This window comes from Dermacentor andersoni, chromosome 1 (assembly GCF_023375885.2).
Source record: "Dermacentor andersoni chromosome 1, qqDerAnde1_hic_scaffold, whole genome shotgun sequence".
NCBI classification, from domain to species: Eukaryota; Metazoa; Arthropoda; class Arachnida; order Ixodida; family Ixodidae; genus Dermacentor; species Dermacentor andersoni.
The window spans coordinates 220,004,738-220,015,677 of NC_092814.1; the positions used below are offsets into that span (position 1 = coordinate 220,004,738).

The 10,940-nt window shown below is 42.5% G+C and overlaps 1 protein-coding gene across 1 annotated transcript; it reads right to left on the minus strand.

Moving 5' to 3' along the window:
- Positions 1-2,723: 2,723 nt before the first annotated feature.
- On the minus strand, positions 2,724-8,363 carry LOC126548164 (uncharacterized). Its single transcript, XM_050196289.3, has 2 exons — positions 6,858-8,363; positions 2,724-3,230 (listed from the first exon to the last, which is right to left on the minus strand). The coding sequence occupies exons 1-2, from the start codon at positions 6,984-6,986 to the stop codon at positions 2,889-2,891; spliced, it is 471 nt and encodes a 156-aa protein (XP_050052246.1). The 5' UTR covers positions 6,987-8,363; the 3' UTR covers positions 2,724-2,888.
- Between the last annotated feature and the right edge of the window lie 2,577 nt (positions 8,364-10,940).

Here is a 10,940-nt window from a genome sequence, read left to right on the forward strand (position 1 = left end):
TTTAGAATCCTTGGAGTGATAAATATTGGAAGCACCATTTCTTGTGGAAACAGCAAGAAAATGGCGGCACTAATGAGCGTAATACAATAAGGTAGCATCACACAACCCTTGACCGAGTGTCGGAGTAAATGGATGCGTAATATGCATTGTTTTCGCAAGCGTACTCGCGCTTTTAAGCAACTGAATGCCTCAACAGCCAGGACAAAGGAATTTCGTGACATGTTCCCTGTTCATACATTCGTGCCCTTCACTAACGTTCGCGTGCAATCCATAGACGGACCCGGAGCCGCTGCTCCGGTTGCATGGGAATATCGTGATTCGGCCGTTCTGCCGTAGTGATATTATGCGAGATCCTGGTGGCTCCCACGACACTGCCAATGAATGCAAGAGTCAGATCTCAACGGCTCTATTGTTTTGTTTTACGGCAGTGATCACCTGGCCCTGTTTTTCGTGGAAGCCGCTAAAATGCAGTTCAGGTTTTTGTAATATCAACACTGCACTTTGACTCAGAAAAAAGAAAGAGCTCGTGATAGAGCTACACTGAACTCAACATCATCATAATTAGTTCAAGAGCTGTGCTCAAGTGTCGTATTCTCGTATAGAGGGCGCCCAAGTTGAATTGCCTAGAAATTATATTTAAAAGATGAGCACTTCAGTCGTGTGTCCAACCTCTCCTCCATACCTAGTTCTGGTACAACACACACACACACACACACACACACACACACACATATATATATATATATATATATATATATATATATATATATATATACACGCTTCATATTCTCATCTGTACATACTCATCATCACCGTTTTGAGGCCTGGCGATCGGGCTCTCACTCGGGAGAATAAAGAACAGTCTGACCTCCTAAACCATGGAGGAAGGAAACTGAGGAGAGGCCCTACCCCCTCCACGCGCTAGGAGAAAAGTGTGGAGGAAGTGACGTACTACGTTCTCTTCTTTTTTGCTGATTTTTTATTTCTTTGCCGTAGCGGCCACGCCTTTCGGGCCACAATGGCGGCTTTGTTTTGGTTCTGTGAGCTCACACGTGTTGCTCCGTAGGTTTCGTACCGTGGCAAAGGCGCCGTGCGGGCAGGTTTGCGTTGGTCTCCGTGTTTTGTTGCGCTGCGTTATCTGGACCGTGCCCTCCCGGATGTTGCTGTAGCCAGGTGGGACAGGAGAAACTAAAGTTCGTGAAATTAACGCGCATGTAACGCTGTACGCAATGTACCGCGCCACGGCAATGGCTACGGACGAAGGAATATCCGCGGGAAATTTTGCCCTCTTTCGCGGAATCATGCTAACGTGCTAACGATTGCTTAGTATTGCTGCGGAGCGCGCGCGTCCGAGCAGCACGGTTGCGCGCAGCGCGGCGTGGTTTCGCGAGAAATGTAAACAAGAGAGGAGAGCTGGCCCGATATATATATATATATATATATATATATATATAAAATTCAAGGAAAAGTTCTGTAGGTCCGGTGCATAGGTTGTTGAAGAAACGAAGGAGCCCACTTACGAAAATTGCATTTTTAATATTTTAACGTTTCGACCGTGGCACGGCCTTCGTCAGAATAAATGCAAATACAAATGTGCACCCGCTTTTATTGTCATGCGCACGTAGGCATAATCAGCCATACATGCACGTGTACACTTGAAAATAATAACAGAAAAAGTGCAGCAGTAAGTATAACTTAAGCACGATAAATGATATGTATGAAATATCATTATGGTATAACGATGATTGTACATGAAGTTACAGAATGATGTCAATTGCGACATGGCAAAACTAGGAACAAATTGATTTGGCATGGTTTGTCAATTCTGTACAAGAACATCCACATCAAGATATAGCAGAAAGGCAGGACGTTTTTTCTTCGCTCTCGTTGATACCGGATGACACAGTGTTAACTTTATGAATGAGAAAGGATTCTCGTACTTCTCGATCATGGTGCGATTTGAAACCTGATTATATTACTGTTACTTTGATGTTGTCAAACGTATGACCTGGCAGTCCAACATGTTTAGATAATGGAAGGTGTGGCAAGCTGTTAACGTGTGCTTTGTGGTTGTTGAATCTGATACGAAAAGATGCTCCGTTCTGACCGATATACTGCATATGACACATTGAACATTCAAGCAGATAGATAATGTTAGTAATGCCGCAAGTGAAGTTGCCGTTGATTTTAACAGAAAAATTGGATGTTGTGCTTCTAGCAGTCTTTGATGTGGTCACATGTGTACAAACTTTACAACGGGGCTTATTGCAGGAATGACAAACAGCAGGAGCAATCGCTTTAGTCTTATAAGAGGTTACTAGGTCACGCAGATTCCTAGAGCGACGATAGACCACTCTTGGCGATTCCGTAAAAAATTTTTTAAGACGGGCGCTCTGGGGTGTCAGTAAGTTATAATGCTTCCTGAGAATGTGCGACACGTTAGGAATAGATGCAGAAAGTGTTAGGATAAGGTTAATTCGTAAAATTGGCGCCGGTCGTTTGTCCGTGCAGATCAGTTATTTCCGGTCGAGACAGTCGGTCAGTTTAAGGGCATCGTCAATTATTTGTGAAGGGTATTTCTATACGGTTAGTGCGTTACGAAGCTGGTTACAGTTGCGAGTGAATTCACTGTAAGTGTGCTCCTTCGTTTCTTCGAGTATATATATGTATATGTATATATATATATATATAGTGGATTCGGAAAATATTACATCACTGGCACACAACCGGATCATTTGTCAGGTTTTATTGCGGCCGGCCCACAACAGATAACCCTGGCGCCGCGTACTCCTCGAAATTGTTGCTAGCGGGAAGAACGACTGTGAGAGACCCTGACTTGGGGTTGGGTTGCAGGCACTGTTTGCGCGCGGAAGATGCTGAGCCGGTGGCTAGAACCCCAAATCGACGGGCAGCTCTTCCGGCTTGCGTTGCTCCTCAGGCAGAGGGAAACCCTCGCGGCGGCAGAAGTCGACGAAGTCGTCTTGCTCGTCTCCTCGGCCGCCGTCCAGCTTGGAGACGTCGGGAGCCTCCTTTGGTGGCAAGTACTCCTCGCTGTGCAGCTGCGAATAGAAGTCGCGCAGGTTGAAGAACAGCTTGACCGAGGCCAGAACCAGCGTGAGAACCACGAAGACGCGGAACGAGAGCAGCAGGTAGCCGCTCGCGGTCGGCGCGTCCGGGTGCAGCCCGCGGCTCTGCCACAGGATCACCACCACGGACACCATGTAGATGGCCTGCGCACACGCCGTACCGGGCCGTCCAGTCTTTGGCTAAACGCCCAGCTCACTGGTATTTGAACACACATGTAAGCTGACTTCTTGCATGAAAACCTGAAGATTAATCCTTACAGTTACCTGCATTAGGTTTCACATCGACCATTTAATGCGCATAAAGTAGAAGTCCTGCCTATACTGATGAGACGCTTTCTCTAAGTGTAGTCAAGCGTGTTTCAGTGCAACAATGCGACAATAGGTGCGGCAGTGGTGTACTGCATAGTAAGCCCACTTCAGCACAGAAAAAGAAAAAAAAAAAAAAAAGAAACATCACTTCTTATACCTGGTGCCGAGAGAAATCCGGGATTCGCATGCGGCACAATTATGTGTTTAAGAGGAGATCTGTCATGCCTCCAACATTTCTTCGCTTCTTTCCGATAGCATACGAATCTGCTATAATCACGGGGCAGAGTGTCGAATTTAAAACCAAGTAGTAGAATTTATTAGCAACCCTTTTGCGTTTCGTGTGTCATTCCTGTTTTGCAAAGAGTGGTGCCAAGCATGACGTCATAAGCCGGGAATGATAAGTACGACATCGAGTGTTCAGTATTAAGAGGAAGCTTTAGCTCAGGCCCAAGTACTATGCTGCCTATAAACAAATACAAGTAAAACGCAGAAATTGTTTTCTGAGATAAATGAGTTTAAAGAAACTTGTTACACTTAAGACAGAAAGTTAAATTATATTGACTGTAAGAAAGAGAATTTTGATTTAGTGCCTGAACTTTTGCCAAGAATTCCCAAAAATTAGTAAGCTTGAAATAAAAATAATAAAAGCACGAAATCTACAAATCCGCAACTCTGCACCAAAAATAGACATCGCAGTTATGTAACCCGCATCCGTTAGAGCATCCAAAGCAGACAAACTGGTATATTAACTTACAGGTTACGTGGATTTATTGCAATGTTTACAAGGGTCTTGCAAAAGGCCTATTCACAAATTAGTAATATAATTCGAAGGGGTGTAAAATATATCAATTTTGTCCTCCTTAGATGTATTATTATATGCAGTTTACAAACTTTTGTATAATTTTCGTTGCTGAGTGACTGAGCTTTAAGCTCGATAGCATTGTTTATAAATATTAGGCATTTTCAACAATATATACTAGATAATTAGCAGCCTAAATCAAAATTCTGCGTCCAGTAGTCGCCAGATTATAACTTTTTCTTTTAAATCCCATAAACGTCACTAAAGTCGGTGCAGTGGTTGCCGAGGAAAACAATTTCTCGTTTCCACTGTATACAGAAAGGAGCCCGCAAGCTAAAGCTTACTCTGAAGAGAAGCTTTAGCTCAGGGTTCGCATCTATCTATTTGTTGCATTCAAAAGAAAATGTTAAAATATAATGAATGTAGGAAGCGTACTTTCGATTTAGGTGGTCAATGTTATTATAAAAGTGGTCGAATATCGAAAATTTTCAGGAAACGAAATTATCAGGATTACAACTTTGTAATTGAGCAATGAAAATCGATATCACATTTCTGTGAATTGCAGATTATAGCACATATAAAGTGAACAAGATTGCTATACATGGTTCTTAAGTATAACTCCAATTTGTGAGTAGGATGTTTCCAAAACCCTCGTGAGTATTGTAACAAAGTCACGTAAAAAAGAAATTATTACATCGAGCTTGACCGGTTAGGATGTTTTAATGGATGCAGTTCACAGAAGTGCGATATCTGTTCTTGGTGCAGAGTTACGTATTTGCAAACTTCGTGTTTCTATTTCAAGCTTACCAATGTTCGGCAAGTATTGTAAAAGAATGGGGGCCTTAAATCAGAATTCCGCTTCAACGGTCACTAGAATTTAAATTTCTTTTCCAAATGCAACAAATTTCACTACAATCGGAACAGCGCTTATCGCAGAAAAGTACTTCTCGTTTTGCGAGTACTTGAATAGGCGGCATTGTAGTTGGGCACGAAATAAAGCTTCCTCTTAAAAGGAACGACTGAGTCCTGCTGCACGCTCGAAGCTAAGGTGCGTGTATTTTGGAATCCTGCAGTCGGCACGATATTTAATGCTGCGCATTTCAATAGAATTTCTGCCTGCCTCGCAACATGAAACTGCCATTGACTGCGCTAGGCTTCACAGCTTTAGTGGCCGAAACCACAGGACAAAATTTACCAGTGGGCCTTGAAATATTGGGCGTTGTGATTCACGGTGACTGCAAAGAACATAATATAGGCCAAACTTCGCTAATTGAGAGTAATTAACGGTGGGCAGTTCGAACACGCGACCATCGCTCGTTCAGGACTAAAGCGACTTTTGACGACACCTTCTAGATAGATATTAAGCAGCGCACTAATGGACGATGATGACAACGCTCGTCCCGTGTCCGTCATGAGTCGTGCTCGTTCGTTTGCGGTGTGCTCATAACGGATCCCTTCCAACTTGCCCGCTTCACCATCCTGTATACCTTCAAGATAGCGGAATGCCATCGCGCATAGGGGGCCGTGATGTCATGTCGGCAGTCGGAAAGACCATTAATTTAAATGGGGGACTCAGGTGACGCTTAGCGCAATCGTCTTCTTTTTTTTAATAGTTTAATAATAAAGTTCTAGACCTTCCCGCCTGATGGCTCTGCCTAGCAGCGGTGTTCGGGCTGGCAGTGACGCAGACCTTAAGAAAATAAGAAGGGGAGTTTTAAATAAAAGAAGCGCTAACTGAAGGTATGCTCGAGGTGCTCTCATGAACTGTTCACGTTGATGCTGTTGATGCAGTTCCTTATTCAGTGAAGTTTAGGTGGCGATCAGCAATGGTAGACGCAAAGCGGCTTTCCAATAGATTCCTTCGCTCTGCGAGTTGGCATCGCCGAGTGCCTTGTTCACTCTCTTCCTTTTTATTTTGCAGTTTGTTCTGAAATAAGAGCGAGCCATGAACTTTGGGTAAAATAGAGTCCTTAGCAGTTTAGTCTAGAAAACAGATTCAACTTCGGTTTCCGATCACACCTGTGACTGTTGAAAATTCACGTTATGAAAGCTGTCAAGTTGCGTATTCCATTTGATACTTTTTTTTCCTTCATTAAGATATTCAACTCTCCTCCATTTCTTTGTGCCCTACAAATGTTCGTAGTGAAGACACTGGCCAATCTTGAGTATGGACATATTTGGGAGAGTTGCCGGCCAATCCCAATCTGTTCTTATGAACAAGGAATTGTTCAGTTTGTCCCTGAACTCCTTAAATGCCATAAAGACTCTTGCTGCATCTAAGTAAGAAAAGTGTGAATACATAGTGTGGGGCCTGCTTTTTTTGATAGCCTCAATAGAAGTGAAGCACTTCAGCCCAGCAGGCATGGAGCAAAGAAAGCAGCTAAGGATGGAAAGCGGCGGTGATAAAATGGCGACGCAGTGCTCCTGCAGCGTGTAGTTATCATTACAGTGTTGACTATGTGATAAAGCCAATGCATACCATTAAGGATGGGGCTTGAAAGAGAGTTTCGCAGGTTATAAATTAAGCGGGAGTGCTTGCATATATGCACGAATCCAAAATCGCCCGGTGGTTCCTTATTCCAGCTTACTCTTTTCTGCCGCGCAGTTTTGGAATACGAATCTTTACAGCGTGCTAAAGCAGTCAGCACGATTTTGCAACTTACGTATACTGTGGCCCTCTTGCATTTGGGGTTGAACCATCCAGGAGAGGTGGTCTTTTCGGCCGCATTGACTGCCTCGATGATGGCAGCCTCACTCTCGGTGCGGCTGAAGGAAAGCCTCATGAACGGCATCCGGAAACGTGGGGCTTCGGTGCCAACGCACTCCAAACTGATGGAAAGAATAAAGAAAAACTGAGCAGAAGAAGATGATGATGATGGTTTTGTGCCTTATTTAATGGCACAAATCCACTGTGGGGCACAGGCCAGGAACCGGATGGCAATACGATAAAAAAAAAAGAACAAGGGAAAATAAACGAATAATCGAAAATCAGAAAGAAACCGATAATAAATTAAATCAAATGGCAATGTCTGTCTCCTTAATGCGTTCTTCTTCTTCTTTGCGACGGCGCTGACATTTCCGGTAACGAAGAGAAAAACGATTTTGTGACGAAAAAAAAAAGAAACCTGAAACAAATCTATATGACGTGTGCAGTGCCGCTAAGGGAGCCTACTAAGATACATTACTGGGCGTTCTCGAGACAGGAAAAAAAAAAAAAGAAAAAATAAAGAGCACCTATGAAGAGAAAGCGACCAGAGACTTTGCTGATGTCCTGTTATTACGGGAAGTTGACGTTTTTCCATCCTTTGAAACGATGTTGTTCGTGAGATGGTAAGCCTTCTTCCTTGCTTCTCCCCTACCTTAGCTGACGTCCGGGTGGAGTTGTGCGTCTTCCAAGGTTTCCGGTTGCCAAGGGATGACATCGAAATCTTCAAAGACGCCTGCTTGCAGCTGGGAGCATCCAATTTATTAGTCTCTCAAGGCTTCCCTTCGCGGGAAGACGGAACACTACCGTGAACGTTATCACCGAGCCTGCTACAATATCGCGAAGTCGTGGCCCGCAGAAACGATTTTCGTGGACGAAAAGATTAAATTCCCGATATTTGGTGGTCAACGGAGGCTTGCGATGTACCACAACCTTTTCCTGCCAATTCCGTGCTCGCGGCCCATGGCAATGTTCCATTACGTTCTAGAGTTACTACTGTGGTCCAGACTACTACGGTCCACAAAATAGCGCCGTAGTTTGCGTTTCTTGGGGAGTTCTGGCCGGATGACAGAATGGGGCAAACACCGGCTGCCTTGCGACTGCACTGCCGTCTAAAAGTGCGCTCTTTGAGGAGTGTCCACACCATAGCTCGCAGTGTCTGCACAAGTCCCATGACTCAGTTTCAGCCCAACTTCTATGGTTGTTGTCTTTGCAAGAACGAAATGTACGCGAACGTATAGACCTGCTTGCTCTGAATTCTCTTCCACTTCATACTCCTGCACTTTTCCCCGTTACCCTTAGTTACTTTCATTTTTATCCGATCCCAGAAGAAGTGCAGTCAGTTATTACGGGTTATCATGCAACGGGCCCGGGTTTAGACAACACGAATGACGCTATCATAAAATTATTCAGTCCTCTAATTGCTCCCGTACTTACCCATATCTTCAATTTGGTATTTAAAACTGAGATGTTCCGGCAATAATTCAAAGGAGCAAAAGGTTTAGCTGTCTTTAAAAATGGTGACTCTAGAATTACAATCCTATTTCTATGCTTCCCTTTTTAGGCAAACGTTTAGAAAAAATTAATTGAAATTTGGGTTAGTGAGTATTTTGCAAAATTCAATATCCTCTAGTATCGTAAGTTCGGTTTCTGTGAGGGGCTTTCTACGGATATTGCTGTTGCAAGATTTACTGATAAAATTGAAACATTTCTTGGAAATTGATATTATACTGGCGCGTTTTTCACTGATTTGTAAGGGCTTTTGATTCCATTGAACACAATATACTTCTTATAGAATTACAGCGTGATGGTAAACTGGACCAGCCTGAATCTTTTGTGAAACTTTCTGAAAAACAGGAAACAATGCATTTTTATTACTGGTCTAAGCTCCATTCCCATTACTACAAAAAGTATTACTGAAGGCTCCATTTTGGGCTCATTTCTCTTCTTAACGTTCCTTAAGACATCCCCGACTGTTTAGCTTCTTCGCAGTGCAGATTAAACGCCGATGATACCACAGTTTATTTCTTCCCATTCCAATCTCGACCTTTTAATATCCGACTTTCAATCAGATTTAAACTCTCTTCAGAATTGGTGCACAATAAGTAAACTACAAATTAACGTAAAAAGAAACGCGCTTCATGCTTTTTACGTGTCCCCAGAAAAATGTTTCAGTACTTCTTGCACCTTGTATCCGATCTTAAGGAATCAAAATTAGCAGTTCCGTTAACTTTTTAGGCCTTCTTATCGACTCTCACTTAAATTGAGTGACCATGTCCTGTCTGTCATAAAAAAATCACACCAACACTTAGGACCCTGACCCGCGCTAAAGTGTTTTTGTATTATTTTCACAACACTTGAGATGTTATATTGCGCATTTGTTCACAGTCATATTAATTATTGCATCGAATATTGAGGCAACACTTTTAATAACCATTTATATGCTCTCCTACCCCTTCAAAAGTAAGCTATTCGCATTATTTATTTCGCATCCAGTGAGTCGCACTCTCACCCTTCTGTAACTATGGTGCGTTTCTTTTACCCCGAATTTATTATTATAACATTGATTTATTGTGTTTCAAAGTATTTCAGCGCCACCTCTATTTCGATATAATTTCAGCATACATCATGCGTAACACAAACTGTACGCCTATTTCTGTTAGAGGCAATCTACTTTTACCCAAAGTACATACTAATTATTGAAAACAAACTATTCGTTTTTCTGCTATATCACTACGTAACTCCTCCCTACCTACTGCCTTAAAACATTGTAATTCCCTTTCCATTTTTAAGCCTCAACAAAAGGACTACATTATTTGGAACAATCGCCTGTAAATGGTTATGAACATCTGCGCCCACATAAAAAAGATTATTTTCATGACAAACACTTTGCCATGTTATTTATTTTATAATTTATGTTCAGTTTCTTTGCATTGTTTTGTACTTATGTCTTGCTCTTCTTTTTCTGTAACTTGTTCTCATTTTTTTTTATTTTGTATCTAACCAGTGTACTTAATAAGTTTTTATCTGCTCAATAATTTTCAAACTTTTCAACTATATTGCATATATTCTAAGGCTTGCAAGACTGATCTGTTTTTTCATTCGTCGTTAAAGGTCCCGCCTGCAGTTTTTACTTTTGGACCCCTTTCTGTATACAACTGTTTCTGTATTAATTTACTTACCAATAAAATTGAATTGAAATAAATAAGAGGCAAAAGCCACCATACGCTTAAGGCATGCTCACTCTTCACACTAGCGGCGAAGGGCATAGCCGTTTCGAGGCTTCTTTTCCTCAGACCACTTCAGTGCCTTAGTCCTAACATCGAAGAGCTCTTGGAGGGCGCTAGTGAATTCTGAATTATTCCTTCACAGTTTCCTTACCAAAGAAGCTTGGGTCGTAGATTAGCTCTAAAACAGTAAAAGAAAAACCTAATAACGCTAACATTTGAGTCGCGCAGCATGTTATGGAAACATGTTTATGTCTCTGAGCTTTCCGGGGTTTATTTCGCGCTTTGCGCGCTATCATGCAGAAAACATGACGGTAACTGGGAAATTTATTCATGCTAGGCAACAGCATATTTGAATACTGTTGGCTGCTGCGACGGGTGGCTCTGAACGCTTCACAGCTCCTGCGGGTTCATATCAACATCTTGCCATTCGCTGCAGGAATGGAATTTTCAAACAAAATTTAATCGCGTGTTCACTCGCAGGCCGTAGCGAGGACAAGTGCACTAGAGAAGCACTCCAAGTCATGGCGATTAGACAGTTAGGTGACGATTGTGTAAGCATGCCTTCCCTCTTGCTACGCAAAAAAAAAGGCATTTCTTACTTTCAAAATAGTGCTCGCTGAAAGCGCGCATATCATACCATATCTTGTATATTAGCTCATGCTCTGTCTCGAAATAAATGAGTTGTGAGTAGTGATTCGTGTGTCCCGTACCCCTGTTATTTGCTCGTCCTCTAGCGCAAAACTCATTTTGCCATGCGGGGAAGCATTTCATACTCCAGCGTAGAAAAGCTCCTCCAGACGCATCAAGAATAA

Excerpts from the sequence above, each read along its gene's own strand:
- LOC126548164 (XM_050196289.3), bottom strand. The coding sequence starts at position 6,986 with ATGCCGTTCATGAGGCTTTCCTTCAGCCGCACCGAGAGTGAGGCTGCC. Across the intron at positions 3,231-6,857 it reads GCAAGAGGGCCACAGTATAC|GCCATCTACATGGTGTCCGT; the intron begins GTAAGTTGCAAA and ends GCGTGTGCGCAG.